Genomic DNA, 19,796 nt, shown 5'->3' with positions numbered 1-19,796 from the left:
GAGAGGGTCCCTAACTGCCTTTCCTGGAGCCAGCTCCAAACCCTGCCTTGGTCATTCTATCATATTATCTTGATTTTTTTCTCCAGGCACTAACAGAAATGATTTATTTTCTTGTTTAACTTCTTTCTGCGCCCAAACTTACCCCAGGTTATCTGAGAGCCCTGACAATGGTTGCCTTATTTATTATTCTATACTTAGCATCTAGACTGGTTTTAGCACATAGTAAGACCCCAATAAATATGCATTGCATGTATGAATGAGTGAATGACTGAATGAACATTGATCTTGTTTTCTTTAGTAAATTCTTTGGCCTTGAGTTCATCTGCTATGTCATTACTTAAACCCTTGCAATTTCTCACAATTGCACGTTTGTTTTAAAGTTAACAAAGCAATTTCACATGCACCATCTTAATTGTCCCTGACAACATCCTAGAGGAAACAGCTTTTATAATAATACTGTTTTTATGGCTAACAAAACGGATGATCCATAAAGCTAAAATAAAAATTCCCAGGGCCACACAAACACTAAGTGGGGCGAGCATGTCTGCCCTGTGAGGTTTTCACAGCCATACCGCCCTCTCTGTGATTCCTGCCCCTGCAGAGAGAGGCACATGCCCTCACTGATGGGATGAGGCCACAGATGCTGGGTGTGTGAGCCCCTCTCCCCAGACAGGAAGTCGATGCCTGTCGAGAGCTCTCCCAGGGATCACTGAAGTGAAGGATGGGGGTAACATCTGGGAACAGGGTTGGACAACGTCGTGTCCCAGCCCCATGATACCCTTGTGCAGCCACAAGCGCTCAGGCCTCCCAACACAGCCAGGATCTCATCCTCAAGAATCCCTCCGCATGTGCCTCATTGTGTAGCAGAATCATCCAGAGCAGGGCCTTTAGAATCGAGCCTGACTTAACACCACTCGGGCTTTGCTGCTGCCTCTTTTCTAATCACATTCAAATTTTATAAACTACACTCAAAAGTCTACGTCCTGTGATTGTCTTGATTGTCTCACTATTGTGAGTATAATTCAATAGCAATATTAATGAGATGCAGAATTCCAGCAAATTAATCAAAGAAGCTGTGTGAGAGATCTTTCTAGTCACCAAATACTCTATTATCTGCTTGCTTTTTTTTTTTTCCCACATTTCTTTAAGCTCCTTCAGTGAGCTATTGTGCAATACAGGGCTGGCTTAGGAAGACAATCCAGAGAAAGAAATCCTGGCAAATGATTTAATGTCCTTGTAAAGAATTTTACATATGACCTCAAATGTTTGCTGTTTCATCCTTGGGACCATTCAGACCTGAAAGGGCTTACCACGGTACCATGCCAGACCATTTGGTACTATTTACAAGCATCCACATGGCATGGATATTTTGAGCAGCAACGGGGCCAAAATTATTTAGAAACTTAAATAAGAAGCCAAAGAATGCTGTCTTTCCTCCTTTATTGAAATAAAAGGCATCACATGAGAAATAAATATTTATGGAGAACCAAAATCTCATCCATCTTAACTGTCATGTTCCAAATGAAAGATGCCACGACTGAAGGCTACGTTAGTCTGTTCCCAAAACAGTCACATGGTAGAAATCAGAGTCTAGAAAACAGTTGGCTAGTCACCTGATTCTCATGAAGAGCAGTCAGCTCTCTGTCTAGTTGGCTATGCAAAACCAGAGGCGAAGTCTGTTAAGAAGTTGAGTTGTAAATGAAAAGCACAGAGCCCGTGAAAGTAAACATACAATCTATGAGTCCCAGTGAGTCAGAACAGAGTCAAGTTCACTTACTGCAGAGAGAAGTGAAGGGGAGAAAAAGGAGCCTGAAGAAGCTACGCTCAAAGTCACCATTAGGATTGTCCTGCCGTTTTAGCCTGTGACTTGGTGGATCACACACCGAACTAGTGGCAGAGCCCAGATTAAATCTAGTCTCTCACCCCCATACCAATCACTCACTGTCTTGCCTCACTGTGACATGAGTCCCTTTGCCGCTTAAAACACTCGGGTATGTGCACTCATACCCAGTACAGACCATGTGACCCGCAAATACCAATCTAACTGCTAGACTGTTGTCATTTCACTACTTTGTTAATATGAATGACTCAATAAAACAGCCATGCTAGAAGAGTGTCTGTCTTCCCCTGTTCTGTCAGTAGGTAAGTAAACATGACTGGAGGTCCAGGAAGGGGAAGAAAAGCACTTGAGTGGATGCTAACCCATTTGTCTTGTTCATGGAAAGGCTTGGATCTTGGTCACTTTCATTACATTAAACTTGGTATTTTAGCAATGATGCAATGGAGTGGGCACTAAAGGTTAACCTGACAGTTCCATGCCATCATTTTAGCTTATTTAAAATTCGTACTTGCAATACGTGTCCTTCTTACTAACACTAACCTCATAAGACAATAATGAGAACAAGAGCCCTGCAAAGAGCTGCTTTGTCTCTGTCTCGAACCTATCACGGCTCGGGGAGGGGTACAGGGGGATGGGAGAAGTGACATCTGCCCCCAGGCTGTCTCCCTCCCCTGCCTTATTCTTCATCTATCATCAGAGGTGAATTTCTTTACTGTTCCTGGAAAAGGTTATTCCCTTGTCAACTCAATGTTTCTCTCCATGCCGGTTCTTTACCTGGAATGCCCTTTTTTTCTAAATCATTATCTCTAATGCTACTCATCCCTGCAGATCCAATTCTGGCTTCACTCACTTCAGGCCCTATTTGCACCTAACTTTATTTAGAAAATAGTATCTTCTTCCTCTGACCTATAAGTCACTCAATCCACTCTCCCCGCTACTTGTCACTTTTATCACAAATACTTAGCATGGGGATCTGCACAGGGCCAGGGAGTAAACATTATAGGACCTGTGTGCCAAATGCCTTCTGTGGCAACTACTCAACTCTGCCACTATAGCAAAAATGCAGCCATAGGTAAACAGATGAGCATAGCTGTGTTCCAATAAAACTTCATTTCCAAAAACAGAATGTGGGTCTCTTGGTCCCAGTTCCCTGACTCTCAGCTTAGCATGGAAACACTTGGTAGGGTGATCAAGAAATATTAGATTTATTAAATTTGCTATGCAGCATCAAACATGAACATATGAAGCTTAAGATGGCTATACGCTCTAGTGTGATTACACGTTAAACATACTAATTGTTACTGAATAGAAATTTGCATATATATTCATTATGCAAATTTAACACAGTGACCCACCCTATAAATTTTTAACAACATCTTATGTGTGGAAGAAAGGAATCATACAGTTCTGATCATCTATATGATCCTAAAGCCTAGACAAGATAATGACATTCTGCCTCACTGATTTTCTATTAAAAATAAAGTCTGTAGAATGCATAATTCTATGAAGATTATGGCTGATAGCCAGAACAGATTGTTTCTCACTAAAAATAGCTGGTCTGCTTGTTTATATTGAATAAAATCCAGTAAATGGCCACTGGAGCTCCACACTGCATCCTTCGCTATGTGCTTAATGTTGTAACAGAAATAAATATATAATTATAGTAACAAAATTGTCATAGTTGTCACACATTTCATTTTAAGGTCACTTAAAGAAATTGGGATTGGATTCATGTCCCATATTCTATTTTCATTTCAAATAGATTTTGACAATATTTGCTGCAGCCTTTTACTAGGAAGTTTTCTTGGCCCAAAAATTTCACCGGTTTTCAACTTACCACATAAAAGTATGCAAAATGTAATAAAAATTGTCTGTTTATTTGGATCGATTCCTATCTTTGACACAGTGTTCTGCTGCCGTAGATAAAACAGTTAAGCAAGATCACTGACTGAAACACGAAAAAATATTCACTCTGTCTTGGGAGTGATATAGTTTCCTGGGCTGTGGATTAGAAACACCTCAGGTTATCAAAAAAAAATTACTGTGTTTATTATTTTCCATTGAATTATTTTCTACCACCTTTTAAAAGGATAGACAAAATTATTCAATTCAGCTTCTGAATCTCTTCCTTTCCTCTTGCTCTGTTAAATAAAAAAATAGAAAGAGGGAAGGCAAGATAAAATAAAGGCGGGGAAATAAGGAACACAGATAATTATTTATCCACTGCAAAGGGGAGTCCCTACATGAAATCTTCATTTCTTGGCTCTTTTCCATTATTTTTAACAATTTCTTTCAACGTACACAAATTATGCCTTCAGTTTAGTAAATTCTGCTTCCTCCTTTGACTGTGAGATTTAGAACTGGATTGAATCAGGACCATCCAGTAAAACACCAGTTCTGCCCACCTGCTCCTTCGGCTTCCTCATGCGGACAGAAAATGCCCCAACACACAGAAAGCCCAGACATCACGAGGTTTACGTGAAGGATGCTGGAGGCACCGTATTTGGTTCTCCCTTGATCCCAATCTCTTTGTCTCCATATTAGCTTTAATAAGGTCATAATAAATAGCATTTTCATTCCTGAGGTTTTGTGAAATGTAGAATGTATACACAGTTTAAGACATTCTAATAAGTGTCTTCTGGGTACAAAGAAAGCAAAAAATACACAGGCTTTTCTTTTCCTAGACATTGTCTTACTCTTATGGGTCATTCCATGATAACAGAGCATCTAAAAGCCATAACAGAGAGTGCTGTAAATTTAAGGTGTGCTCAGAGAGCCATGGAAGACTCCCGGGGGAGCCACAGACTGGTTTCTCATCATTTAATGTCTATAATATGACAAAATATAGACTTCTGCTTCTGGTATAGTTTACCAATTCACTGATATTATCCCCATTTGGTGCATCACTGAAAGCAGGACGAGTCTTTCTGGACACGGAAGAGTAAAGAAGTTATTTTTACAGAGGCATTTCTTCATCTTCTTCGACAGTGGTCCTTAACAACTATGTTTGAAAGGTCATAATTCAGCGCATGACTCCTCCAGGATTCTCAAGCACTGACAAGTAGTGAATCAATCAATCAAAAAACCCTTAGAGAAAACCTGAACCTACTCTCTTTCTCAGAGTACAACTGGAAGACACACGGGGTCTCCTTGCCACTTGAAAACTCTATACATAATTTCCCACTTTAGTTAACTTACAATAAGATATCTAATTAGGCCACTGGGGATTTTTAAAATACAATCAAATTCACAATAGGTGGTGTGGTACTTAATGTCAAATGAGGGGAGATCTATCTTCTTAACAATTTTTTCAGTCCACAATACAACAAAAAAGTTAAAATTGTTAACTACAGGCACCAGGTTGTAGAGTAGATCTCTCAGGCTTCCTCATCTCGTGTAACTGAAACTTACGCCCACTGAGTAACAACACCAACTTCCGCATTTCCTCGTCCCTCCATCCCTGGCAACCACCATTCTCTTTTCTGCTTCTGTAAGTGTGACTATTTTAGATATTTCTCACGTTATGCATTCTTAACATACACACACAAAAGCAAAGGGATCCAAGGGCATTTTTGGAGGTCATGAATTTGTTTATCACTTTGATTGTGGTGATGGCGTCACAAGTGTAGGCATATATCCAAATTCATCACATTGTATACATTAAACATGCGCAGTGTTTTGTACATCAATTATACCTCAATAAAGCTGTTAAAAATTTTAATTAAAAAATGAAAAGTCCCTCCTCCCCAATTTTTTTTAGAAATTTAGAGGACTTTCAAGCTTTTAAAATTTTTTCTCTTCTAAATAATAACTGTATCTCTGTATATGTGAATAAGAATAAAAACGATTTAGTTGTCAAAAAAAATCACATAGGGTAAAAGCCTCATAAGTTGAAAAAATAACAGGTATCATGGAAAACTTCTCTGATAAATAAAAGCAAGAGAATTTAAAGGTGTGCTTTGCCAGTAAAAGGGGGAGATAAATTATGGCTTAAAGTGAAAAATCTCCAGATGGTGGGAATCTGGCATGCTATCATTCTTTGAAAGTATGTTCCTAGGTGAGGGAATTGAACCAACTTGCTTAATTAATTAATTAAAGCATACTAATGGATAAAAATGAGGACATGGTTTCTATTTTCTAGAAGCTACAATATTAAGTAATTAGCCTCAATTTATCATTCTTCTTCCATTCTACACCTCCCCTCGTGGGGGTGTATGGTTATGTGTGCTGAAGGACCAAAACATATGTAACACCTCCTAGAACAAGCCTGATGAAAGAAAACCGAAGGGCACAGAGGACAGACAACAGAAGCACATGGGACTGCGGCACCAAACAAAAAGATGACTTAGACACAAGGACAAATGATGATCAAAGAAGGCAAATACTGCAAACACAAGCCTCTGAATATTAATGCCTGCAGATAAATCATTTGTTTGGATGATTATAGAAGTCAATGGATGAGCTGGATAAATGGTAAAAGTTTATAACGCTAAGAGCGAAATACATCATAAAAGCAAATTGATTAGTTAAATCGTCACTATTGGTGAGCTAAGGGAACCCCTTTTTCCACTCGTGGTAGGGGGGTATACTGGTACAATTATTACAGAGAATATAAATTCTTTGGGCAATTTTTTGATTGAAAAGTTTTAATATATTTTTATTCATTTAGATCTATGCAATCCACAGCAAAGAATTAATACTTCAGATTTATGCAAATATTCTGCTAGACGAATGTAAATTATGACATTTGTAACTTGAATAAAATAAGAGGCAATTTAGACGTCTAAGAAAAGAGGGTTGGTTAAATTCTTTTGCTACAATCATATTATGGAATACTATACAGCCAAATCAATAATTTTGCAGAAGAATATTTATAACATGAAAATATACTCATTATGAGTTGTCCAGCAAATTGGCATGCTAAAAGAACATGTTCACAAATTGGCATGTTAGTAAACTACAAAAAATGACAGCTCTGGCGTTGGAGGGCCTGTATTAAAAGTTGGTATTAAACTTGCACCTCAGGCACTTACTATGTAAGATGGCAAACTGTTCAAATTTCCAATTCCTTTTTCTGTAAAAAGAAGAATAATTATGCTCCTTCTCACCTCATTCTGTTTGGGGAATATTAAAGAAGATAATGCATTTGATGTCCTTAGCATTTTAGCTGTTGAGTAAGTGCACACAAATGCTGTTGACAGAATAGTGTAAGCATATCATTCGTCATATATATGGATATTTATGCTCATTTTGATTTCAATATTGACACTGATAAGATGTACATATATGGTTATAAACCTCAAAGTTTTTATGCCTATCCCTTTGGATTTCAGTGTGATTTTTGTTGGCTTTGCTTGTTTGTCTGCTTTGCTTGAGCTGCGGAAGCGAACAGGAGTGAGGAGTTCTGCGGCTGGAACACACAACCCCAGCATCTCAGCTGCTTAAGACAACAAAGGTTTATTTCTCACTCACGTTACAGATCCTTGGTGGGTCCACAAAGGTTGCTGGTGGTCATCCTCATTCAGAGATCCAGGCTAATGCATCGGCCACCATCTCAAACACTACCAATCCCTTCACCAGGGAAAAAGAGGGAATGACCAATCTCTGACCAGCTCTTAAACCTCCACTCCCAATGCCACACATCCCTTTGCTCACATTTTTTGGCCAAAGCCAAACACATACTCAGGAGACCCTCAATAATACCAAACATGTATTTTTAAGTCAAAAAGAGTTTAAAACTAACGTGTAGACCATCGTAAACCATTTTAAGTTTTAGAGCAGAACACTGACAGGAGAATTGAGAAAGTTCCCTCCTCCCCCCAGCCCCAGGAGCAGAAATTAGGATGAATCGCTGTACATACATCCTGACTCTATGAGAGTTACTTAACTAGATGAGGGAGTTAAAGCTGGGAATTGACAAGAGCATCTAAATTATCCCTCTAACTTTAAGACATCATGATCACACTTAGTCATCACTGGCAGAAGCAAGTGAGCTAATTTCTGGTGAAAAAAGCCTGCATTTGGCCCCCAAGGTGGACTACACCGAGGAGCCCGAGTACCACCAGGAGAACTGTTTTTCCCCCTCCGCCCCAGCCGGCGAGCTGCTGCGGCTCTGGCTGGAGAACTGGCGGGCCTTGTAATTGCTTTCCTCACTCATGTAACCACAGCTGCAGGTGTCATTCATAAACTGCTAAACCAATCCTTTGGAAGTTTTCACATTGGCTTTTTGCTTTGAAATATGCAATGCCCATGAGTTGCAGATACAGCCCGAGGGAGAAAGGAAGAGTGTCTGACCATTGGTCCGAGCACTGGACTGCCTGTCATTAATCCTCGGCCTTCATGCCCAAAACTCCTATATCTTGTTATGGTTCCCTGGAAAAATCACTTTATTCATCAATACCTCCATTTCCCTGCAGGAAACCAGAGAAGCTCATATTTTATCTGTAAAGTGCTTCAAAAGCCTTGAATGAATTACAAAAACCAAAATAAAAAATATAATTCTATACTTATCAACATTCTTTTAATAAAATTAACTTCAAATATACTCTGTTGCTTTAAAATGGTAGCTAATAAGTCAGTGAATCTCTAGAAAGGTAGGAGACAAATATATGTTTGTCAGAGTTCATTAAAAATTGACATATAAAGTCCAAAAATAATTCTCTTGCACCAGCATTGTATAAAAAAATCTCAAGACAGCTGAAAAACCACTGGCAAATATATACATATATACCTAAAGTCATTTTCTACATTTCATAGATATTTTATATGCTTTTCTTAGTTTTACATTATATATTTGTTATTTTTAGCAATAAACAAATAATAGTAGTTAGAGGGATTTTTAGTCTTTGCTATTTAAAAGCTTAATAAGCTTACTTAAGCACTAGAATCACAATATTTTATGAATGCCGGTAGAACAGTGGTTCCTGTCTGGGATTATCAGCGAAAGACTGGGCAATTCAGAAATGCTTCTGAGATTAAAAATTCCTTCCACCCATCACCTGTCCTCCCACCTATAATCATTAGGGATGAATATCACAGTATGGGAAAACACTGTTACAAATAATCTTGGACACTGTGGGAGTTTTCCGCCCAGAGGAAGCTATAAGTCATGAAAAAGACACATGATAAGAAATAATGATGAGGATGTGGAGGACCTGGAACCTTCATCCACTGCTGGAGGAAATGTATAGTCACTCTATAGACTACCTTGTGGTACCTCAGAAAGGTAAACACAGTTACTACCTGACTCAGTGATTCCCCTCATAGGTAGATATCCAAGAGAAATTGAAAACACACGTGCGTACAAAAACTTGTATCCACAGAAAGTTATTCATGATGGCCAAAAAGTAGAAACAATGCAAATATTTACCAACAGTTGAATGAATAAACAAATATGGTATATCCATATAAATAAGTATTACCCAGCCATAAAAATGAAGATACGTTACAATGACACATGCTGCAACATTGAAACTATGAAGCTAAGTAAAAGAAGCCAGAAACAAAAAGAACACATATTTTATGATTCCATGTATGTGAAATATCCAGATTAGACAAATCCACAGAGACAGGAAGTAGATTCGTGGTTTCTAGGGACTGAGTGGAGAGGACAATGAGAGAGACTGTGAAGAGGGTACGGGGTTTCTTTCTGTGGTGACAATAATGAGGTAGTGGTGATGGTCAGGTAGTTCTGTGAATATACAAAAACCCACTAAGCTGTACACTTTAAAAGAGTGAATTTTATAACATTTGAATTGTATTTCAATTTAAAAATTCATTTTTCCAAAAAAAAAAATCTATGCAACATAAAATTAAATTTCTGATCTAACATTTAGGTAAAGGAAATCTTTCTCCTTTTCCTTTTTCATGAACAAAATTTGTAATCACTTTAATTACTAGTTCCTCTGAAGGCATATTTCACGTTAACTTTGCCATTTTCATGTCAGAGGTGAAACTGTTATTTCTTTTTTCGATAAATCATAAAGAATGAAGCCAGCTTTCCTCTAGATGAATTCTTCCTTCTCCTCCAATTTGTACTGATCTGGTACCAAGGGCACACCTGAGGCTACATGCCTTCTAAAACAGGACAAGCTTATTCTGAGCTATCTGCTTATATGTGATGCTTTTTCAAAAGCCAACGATACAGCTCATCAGAATGTTATTGAGTTTCAGAAATGTCAGTGGACAATTAGATGGTCTTACTCAGAAAGCTTTGAGCAAATATCTAAACTGGTTCCCCCCCTCCTTTTAATGTAGCATTGAACTGAACTGAGCTGAATGGAAATTGAACAGACCTCAAAGCTGATGTAGACTGATAGGGTGAGCGTGAGTGTGAGAGCAAGTGTGTGTGTGTGTGACAGAGAGGGAGAGAGATTATATTTCTCCACGTGCTTTCACTCATGGATACTGGAGTTACTGTTAGCTCTGAAAAGACGGATTTTTCCCTTATTCAGGGATCTCAGCTACCTTTTCAATAAGATAGAGGCGAACTGAGCTCATCCCACTCCCAGGGTGAGAAGGGGTGGCCGGCTGAGGCCCTCGCTTACCCCGCCCCGAGCAAGGCAGCGCGGAGCTCCCCTGGCACCTCCGGGCGCTCTCCTCGGCCGACAGCGCGCAGGAACGCGGGTGCTCACACTTCTTCCCGGACCAGCCTGCTCTGCAGTCACACCTTCCACAGTTACACTGCCCGTGACCTTCACAATGAGAGTGAGAATATACACGTTATTATATGTACATATATGCAATATACACGTATATATACATGTATGTGAGAGAAAAACATACGGAGGTCAGAATCAGTGTTCATTTCAACAATGAATGTCACAAACGAGTCAAGATTTCAATTCACACAACATGAAACATTAAGGCAAAAGCCCATTTTTCCCAGTGTTTTTAAATGTCGGCTCTATAGGTCATTTTTTGAGGGGGGAGGTAATTAGGTTTATTTATTATTTTTTAGAGAAGATACCGGGGGTAGGACCTCGTACACGCTAAGCGCATGCTTTACTGCTGAGCTATACCTCCCCCCAGTACCTGGTCTATACTGATTGATCATGAAGGTTAAAGAAAAGCAACAACTCCAGATCGGATAAACAGGGTCACAGGGCCATACACTTGAGTCGATCAGAATGCAAGTGCATGTGACTGTATTGGTCTGCTGGGGCCCAAATGGAGGCCTTGATGGATTTGGCAATTAATTTAGGCAGAGGAGAGCCATGGGAAATGGAAAACAATTTGTTTTTGAAACAGGGTCTTCGCTTCTGGAGTCCCCCGCACTTCATTTTCATTACCTTTTTACCACACACTACTTGCTCAGCCTACAGACAGACCCTTAGCTTAAAACCAGTAACCTGTGTGGAGCTCACAATGATTGAAGACTAATTTCATACACACAAAGGAGGTCAGGGAAGAAATTAAATTTCTTTACATGTGGACGTAATCTTGTAAAGAACTGTGATTAGTTGTGATGTGCTACAGCAAAAAAATAGACCACGCGATCAATTAATTACATGGGTTCAAATCCTGACCCTGATCCCTACAGAGTAGGGCTAGTCAAATGACAACCTCTTTGAGGTTTAGTTTCTTCATTTTAAAACAGGATAAGATATATTATCCATCCATATTTACCAGAAAGTACATAATATGTCTTAAAATGCTGCATAAAAGTGAGCTACCACTATTTTCATTCATTTGAGCCCACATATGTAACTACATAAGAATAGAAATGAAATCAGGATAACTTAGCTGAGCTTTTACTAACTCTCAATAACCATCCAGATTCCCATCGTTAACAGATGCAAAATAAAGCAGATTTCTATAAATTCTGAAAACACGTATGAAGGATTTTAAAGGAAGTAGAATTCTATTTTCTGTAATAAATCAAATATAATATTAATGGATGAAAATCCATGCAATTCTGTCTTTGGGATCTGATGTTAATGTATATCACACAGTATGGAAATTGGCCTCCAGTGAAGACCAGCCTGTTCTGTCGGTATTCTGTGAGGTTCGTGGGCAGATGTCCACCTTTTGAGTTTAGTGAAGAATTGGATGATTCACATAACGTATCAGGCAGTGTTTCACCAGCTATAAACCTGGCTCTTTGTGGAACAAATCATAAAATCATAGGTCTAAGTAGAATGAGCCATTAGAGATCACTGAATCCAAATCTCTCATTTAACACCAAATTCAACTCAACAAGCATGTAGTGAGCAATCATTACACAACAGAGTCTACACAACAGATTGCTGTTAACATTAATGCTTTGCCTTACAGCTCATTATTTTAAAGGAAAAGTTGATTGCTAATAAATATGTATGACATGTGACTATGATCATTTGGACCTTCAAATATGAGAATTTTTATTATAATACTTTAACTTTCTAGCAATTCTGTCTCAGAGGTTTTGGGTTCCATGGCTTTTTGCCATTTATTCTGGCTGAAGAAATTCCTAACCATCTTCCCAATCCCCATGTAAATTACAGAAAACTTTGCAAACAGAGCTATATTGCAGATGCAAAGTTAAGCAAGTTTTTGGAACAAAATCTTTAACGTTTAAAGTACAATCAATCCTGCTGTTTTATGGGAGCAGCGGCTTTGAAATTCTTGGGGATGAGAGGTTCAAGGGCAGTCAGATCTGCCACGAGGATGCCGGGCAAAGTACAGAACATGCTGCCATTTGTGGAAGACTAAGGTGACACTTCAACAATAAAACTGAAAAACAGAGTTAGATTGAAGGGGAAAAAGCTTTACTCTTGAAAGCTGAAAAGAGCTGTGAAAGTTAAAATAAAACATTGAGTAGGCGAGGAAGCCAGGAAATCCCTAACTCCCCCGGAGAATGCCACCTGCTCCTGCAGGTGCCTGGGATTCACAGGCAGTGAGGGTCCAGATCCCCAGGCACAGGGAATAAAGCAGGAGCCTGTGTGGAGGGAGACAGGATGGGAGGGAGAAGGTCCTCAAGTTTGATAGCTGGTCTGAGAGCAGTCGTTACTTCCTATCTGAGGTTCACTCGTATGTCAACAATAAAACAAAGACTGTGGCGGCATAAAACAAATCCTTGAAGATGATCAGAAGCTACCAATAGAGATTTTTAGAATTAAAACCTGGTTTAGCTTGTATCCGAAGAAGTCAGATTAATGGTGGGTGCTTTAACAAATTTTGAGGACCGTGCAGATGCTCTGGACCTACGGGAAATCTCTGAAAGTCTTTGACCTTCCTGCCCTTATAGTCACTGGCTGTTTTCTTGTTGTTCTATTTTCCTCACCCAGCCTTTCATCCCTCTGCTTCCTCCCTAATGTTATGCAGTATCATTTCTCTGTCCCTTTGCTATTTCTGTGCTCTTCCACAAACTCCAGGGGAAAACGGGGCCTAGAAGGTCTTTGCCTCTATTTCCTGGGCATTTAATGCCGTATCACGAACGGTCTCAAGGACTTCTATAAATTTGTGCATCACCTCCACACACTGCCAACTCCAGGGAAAAGTGGGAAGAAGATATAAAACATGTCCTCCTCCCTGCCACGTGCGTGGGGATCTCTAAGCTTCTGTGCCTCTGCCTCAGCCTTGTACCCCAGGTCTTGCCTCGTCTCAACAGAAGGCCCTCTCAGTCACCCAGCTGCAGTCGATTGTGTAGACACTGGAATAAACTGATGGGATCGTCTCATTGCTGTGATTAGCTTGGGATGAAAGGCTTTGCCTCGCAATGGAAAAGTATTAAAGTGGGAGAACGTTGTCTAGTTGAGGATGGCCCCTGCTCCTCCTCAAATCATCCACAGATGTGTCTGCCACACTTTGCCATCCAACCTCAGTTGAACAAGTTCAAGTCAAGAAAAGAAGGGTTATGAAAGTATGAATGACTTAAGTAAACCATTCATAACAAAAGAAATTCCTGAGAGTCGGTGAAGACACGGCAACCAGTTTAAATGATGAAATAGTGGTATATGGAACGGGATTTTTTCCCGAAAGTTTCATTGTTTTGGGACAGTGGAACACCTAAATCAAATACCCCAATGAAGATCACAGAGGAAGCAAATGTAAAATAGAGAAAGGTTTAAATAACTCTAGTCTAACATGATGAAAAATAGCGTCGACAGTGGCATTGCCTGACCTAAGCTTTGATCCCGAGCTTAATCTGACAAATTAACACATGAACGTAACTTTTGCTTTCACAGTCATAAAAATTAGATTATACATCTTCCAATAACTCCAAGCCCCATGCTGTCAAAAATATGCTATGGATCTCACTTTAAATGAAACCGTACCTTTTTCTATAAAATCCTTTATGATATTTCATTGGTAGAGTTAGGAGATCAGTTAGAAACACAAGGTATTGACATCAGATTCTGTCTCAGAATAGACAGCAAATCAAAAAATGAAACTGCAATCTCTCTTCTGGGGGTACTAGCTTCTCAATTCCAGCATAAAAGTTATGCCAAAGAGAGAGAAAGGGAATCATTTTACAGGGATAAAATGAAGATGAAAATGCTTGGCTTTTGATTTATAAAGCAGAGCTTAGAAATGATAAGATCTACTTAGCATGAAAATCCTTTAGACTGCCACAGCATACTATGTCAGAGTCTTTTATAAACAAATAGTGAAAAAAGCATAAGTGAAGAAATTAGAAGATCTGAGTCTCTATCTAATCATGCCATAGGCTCACGTTTCTCACTTTATCTTTACAATGAGAGAACCAGAAGAAGCAAATTTCACCACACTGATCAGAAGGGTAATGCTTCATTCAGTGCTGGTTTGGAACTGGATATTTACAACGAGCTTCTTACAAAGTAATATGAAGACCATCAACAGAAAAGAAGTTCAGGGGGATAAATTAGACCTAACTAATTTTTTTAAAAGATTTCATTTGAGATATTAGTTTCCCTTTCAAGACAATGCAAACTGAATGTACGTAACCATTTCTTTCAGTTTCCTTTCTTAATGCTTTGGTAATCCACTATGACAAATTCCCCGACATTATATGGTTCTATAGAATGATTCCATTTTCCAAACTAAGGGAACTCTAAGCCAGGACTAATCTTACATTTTCATCATTTCGACAGGCAAGAACAAGCTGAAAGAGTTCAAAGTCACACTGCAGCATTATTTTTCCAATTAAGGGATTTGGGGAAATAGACCAGAGTGGTAAGCAGCCATCAGGAATAACAGAGTTATTTCAGAATCAGAAAGTAGATTCAGTGGAGCAGCTCATAAAACTGAAGTAACAGAGCAGCTGGTACACTTCAGGATGGCCTGTCATGTCCTTGTCATTTTTGTCACACTCAAATTTTGTCAACAGTATCATCTTTGACCATGTGTGTATGTATCTTTGGGGGTGTACAAGTCATGTTTGTGTATGGATGAGCTCCTGCACACACAAGTCAACACTCCTAAATGTTGTTCATTTGGAATGTTGACAGGAATGAAAGAAGAAATAAATACAGCTGATTTATTTGGGAGCAGGGATCATGTTTTAAACTTTGTATCCCATGCCCTGTACCCATGATGCAGTAGGCATAAAATATTTATATTTAAGTACATTATTGAATAGATGAATGGACAGCATGGGAATGAAGCAATGAAATGAGAAGGTCAATAAACAAGCCAACTACAATCCAACTACAGTCCAATGGGAGATTTCCCTTGGATCTAAATAAGATCAACACTCAGCATGACAAGAGTGGGAGCTAAAAATAAAGCTGCATTTCATCTGAGCCTCATTACACAGCAGCCTGGCATAAGTCACCAGAGAATATCTACGTAGTTGGGGACTTTCGTCTCCTATCACTAAGGCATTAACATACTCAGTAATCACCTGCATGGCTCCCTTCCCGTGGTGCACCTTACACTGGCAACTAGGAAAATTGTGAAAACTAATAATTCACTAAGTATAATGTACAGAATTCTACAGGTTTAGTAACAGTGAAGACGTCCTCCAGAGATGGATGCCTGCCAAAGATCATAATGATGTTCAGTGAAGCTGAGTTTTATAAGAATTCAGAGCATCCAAAGGACAGTTCCTCCTTACCAAAATAAGGTAAAATTGAAGAACTTTATTTGCATCACTTGGAGATTGAATTATATGAGTAGTTAGGCGGTCTGTGTTTTCACATGACACTTAGGCGCAGTGTGAATGCTGTCAAGTTACTTAATTTCTTTGAACCTGGATGCCCATCTCACCCCTCTTGACCTGAAAGCCAGGTACCCTTAGAGCAGAACTGGCCATGCGTAGTGATCCAAAAGCATCCTGTGATGACACATGAGCCTCACATCACCACCTCTGGGAAGAGCCTCCCACCCTAATTAAAATGCCAGACAAGCCGATGCCCCAACATTCTCAACCCCCCTCCCTGCCGGCTTCAGTCTACAGCACGATGGCCGTGAAAATACGTAGCACTTACGGAGTACACATTTTGTTTGTTGGTTCATTGGTTGCCTCTCCACCCCCACCAGGATATAAACTCCATGAGGACAGGGATTTTAGCTGTTGTGTTACTGCTAGGTCCCCGGTGTAAGCCAACATACGACGGAATATGCCAGGCTCCCATAAAAGCCTACACTCTCCCACAGTATTGAAATTTTATGTCTATCTGGCAGTTTTCTTGGCTAAACAGTAAATTTCTTGAGGGCAGAGCCTAAGCCATTTTATATTTTATGCTCTAATATTAAAAACATTGCCTCTAGCATAATTAGCTCTCAATAAATGCTATCTTACACTGAAGTTTAAACAAAGATTCATTCAGTAAAGAAAGAACCGTTAAATTTCTTCAGATCCAGAGACCTTGTTAGCATTCCAATTCTCTCTCTTAGTGGTGGAGTCTTCAGCAGGTTATGAAATTTCCCTGAAACTCAGTTTCCCCAAATGTGAAATGAGAATAAACATGTTCCTTACCTCGGAGACTTTCACGAGGCACAAACACATGTCTGGGAAAGGCTGAGCACAGTGGCCAGCACATGGAAATCGCGCGGCAGTTGTGAGCTGTTTTATTCCCATGGTGTTGGTAATGGGGATAATAAAAACACTCGCACAGAATGAACAGCAGCAAAACCTGCACAGGGTATCCCCTCCAGAGAACAGCGCTCACAAAATGTTTAGGAAATTCTCTGGAGCACAGGGGATAATAAGAAGAGAGGAACTCTTCTGCGATGGGAAGTTTTCGCAGCAGGCTCCCCGCAGCCGGGCCAGAGACGTCTTCGCAGTTGCATAACCATAAGTAAATAGGGCAGCTCTTTGCTGGCAAGCTTTCCGGAGACCAGCGGAGTTTCTTATCTGCTTATACCAACCAAGCAGTCAAGTGTAAAGACATGAACACGCCCATGCCTCTGCCTTCTGGATTGTCCAGTACAACCAGACTGAACATCTATTACTGTAATTTTACTAAATGACACTTTCTTGGATAAATCTGAGTGTTTTTTTTCTTTGCACTATTAGAAATTCTGGAAGGATATAGGATGTATTTTCCCCCTTTCCTTTAAATTACAAGCTCCCTAATGTCAAGAATCATGTTTGTCTCCCTCACTGCTGGAACTGTGGCCCAGATGCAGTCCAGACCCTGACCGATAGTATCTACTCCATAAAGAATTATGGAATAGCATTTTTGAATCTATTAACTGATATTCAATTATAAACTGAACTGCAGAACAATTTTAGTATATAAATTATATCAAAGAATCAATGCAGTAAAATATCCATGTGAAAGGGTATACTGTCCTAAGTTCTGTAATATATTAATATGGCTGTCATAATGGAACCTCTCCTGTTCACTGTCAGGTCTGCTAGCTTTGGATTCTCATGGCTGAGTGTTAGACACCTGAAGGTAATGGTTCTCCTTGGTGAGGAAATAGGCTACTTTTAAAAGCGTGGGGGCATTTTCATCTCGAGTCTTTGCTCAATGTGGGAAGTCTCCAAAAGTTTCTCAACTCACTATTAGGAGCCCTGTGAACATCAAATGCTTTGGAACACACATTCAGTTCTCTAACAGGTTCTCTGAGAATCAAGATGAATCTTGAAAACAGAGAAACAAATATTTTTAAATTTAAAAACAGGAATTAGGAGAGCACTTACCAGAACAGAAGTCGTCAGAGTATCTGTCATAGACAGCCCTGCAGTCCCTTTCGTCACACTCACAGGTGTCCCCGTGAATATCTCCCCAGTCTCCAGTCGGGTCAACATCGTGGCAGGAACATTCACCACACACACAAATCCCTAGATGGGAAAAATAATTTCACATGAGTCTAATGAAGAAAAATCATGAAGGGAAGGAGCATCTTAAATATTACTCTTTTTTCTGTTGCTTACTTTACATTTGGCAAATACACATAGTCAGGAAAAATGTCGTATTGAGGAAAACACCATCTAAAGTTGACACTAGAGATTCTTTAGTAAACACAAGTTATTATCTGTGTCTATACTTCCGTGTGATTGAAGGATGTGTCATTAGCACTGTGCTGGGTTCACCGAAAGATAATACCAAAGCAATTGGCATAAGATAAAATCTTTGCTCTCAAAAAGCTTACAATTTACTTGAACAACAACAACAAAATAGAAGCCAATGAAAGAAAAATCAGCAAACAAAGTATGAATACTAAGGTTTTGTAAACTAGGACATATTGTAAGAGTTCAGGAAAGGCGGACTCAAGGTGGGCTGAAGTAATTAAGGTAGATGGTCTGGATCAGCAGAGAGAAGGGGAAATGTTCTAGGAGGTGTGGAGGTGGGACAACTCTAGAAAAGTCAAGAAAGTAAGAACAGGCAAAGGAGAGTGAGGATGGATGTGGATCCTGAGTAGTCCTGACTCATCGGAGCAGAAGGTGCATGGTCGGGAAGACTGAGAAGTCAGGTTTGCTGGAGCAGATGAGCTCAAGTTATAGAGGATGTTGGTGATTAGGCAGAGAGATATAATTTTGATTGGGTGGGGATTTGCATAGGAGAATTGCTCAGTTGCAAATCATATTAACTTTGTGCGAATTACCAGCAATCATCTTTAGGGCAACCAGCTGATAATTTGTGGGGAAAAAACAAAGTTAAATCCCTTTCTTACCTCTGTATCAAAATAAATTCAGCCAGATTAAAGATTTAAGGAGATAAAAATAAAACAATAAAATATAAAATAAATTTATTTTATTCAAAATCCTCAATGAAAATTATTTAAAGAAAAAAAAAGAAAAGACTTAACCATACAAAAATCTAAAATTGTGGTTGGGGGCAAGACATCAACTAAAAGATTTAAACAGCTGAAACAAGTAGTCACATGTATGTAAAAAGAGATATTTTCACAAACATATCAACAATCCTTATGAATTAATATCCAAAGGGCAAATACACCTACAACAGAATAGACAAAGGAAAGAACACCAATCGGAAATTTTGTAGAGAGAAGTACTGTTGAGTGGAAAACATGAAAATATTTACCACTCAACCTACCATTGTTAAAGGTGATAATAAACAATAGTGAGTTAGAATTTAACAATCATGAGTTAGAATTATTTTGGATGTCAGATTGACAGAAATAAAAAAAGACTGTTAGGATCAAGAGTGGGTGAGGATATGGAATACAAAATATACAACTTTCTGGGTGACAATTTCACAATATGTATTTTTTAAATGTGGGTTGTATATAATGTAACAGCTCACTTCGATTCACGTATCTAAAGGAAAGGAAACATACACAGAAGCACATGTACAGGAATATTAAATACAGTGTTACTCATGTTATTGAAAACCACTAGTGACCTGAATGTTCATTAATGGGAAATTTGTGCAATAATGCACAGCTTAGAAGTAATCATTAGGTTTTTGTTCTGTGAACATGGAAAGATAGCCAAAATAATGATTAAATGAAAAAAACCAAATTACAAATTAGTATGACTAGTATGATTCAATTTTTGTATTAAATGAGAAGAAAATACACATCGGGGGGGCAGACAGGTGATCATTTTTTAAAAATAAATAAATAAAAATAGACTGAA

General features: G+C 39.0%; 1 protein-coding gene across 1 annotated transcript in view; it reads right to left on the bottom strand.

Moving 5' to 3' along the window:
* Window positions 1-19,796, bottom strand: part of ITGBL1 (integrin subunit beta like 1) — a 163,481-nt gene that overhangs the window by 67,367 nt on the left and 76,318 nt on the right. Inside the window, exons 6-7 of the mRNA XM_015242695.3 lie at window positions 17,895-18,035; window positions 10,387-10,533 (exon numbers count right to left, since the gene is read on the bottom strand). Of these exons, the coding sequence (XP_015098181.2) occupies window positions 10,387-10,533; window positions 17,895-18,035 (288 nt within the window). The remainder of the gene's footprint in view (window positions 1-10,386; window positions 10,534-17,894; window positions 18,036-19,796) is intronic.

Source organism: Vicugna pacos, chromosome 14 (assembly GCF_048564905.1).
Source record: "Vicugna pacos chromosome 14, VicPac4, whole genome shotgun sequence".
In the NCBI taxonomy this organism is placed as follows: Eukaryota; Metazoa; Chordata; class Mammalia; order Artiodactyla; family Camelidae; genus Vicugna; species Vicugna pacos.
Note: the sequence above shows the minus strand (reverse complement) of the source record. Positions and strands in the feature narration are given on the sequence as shown.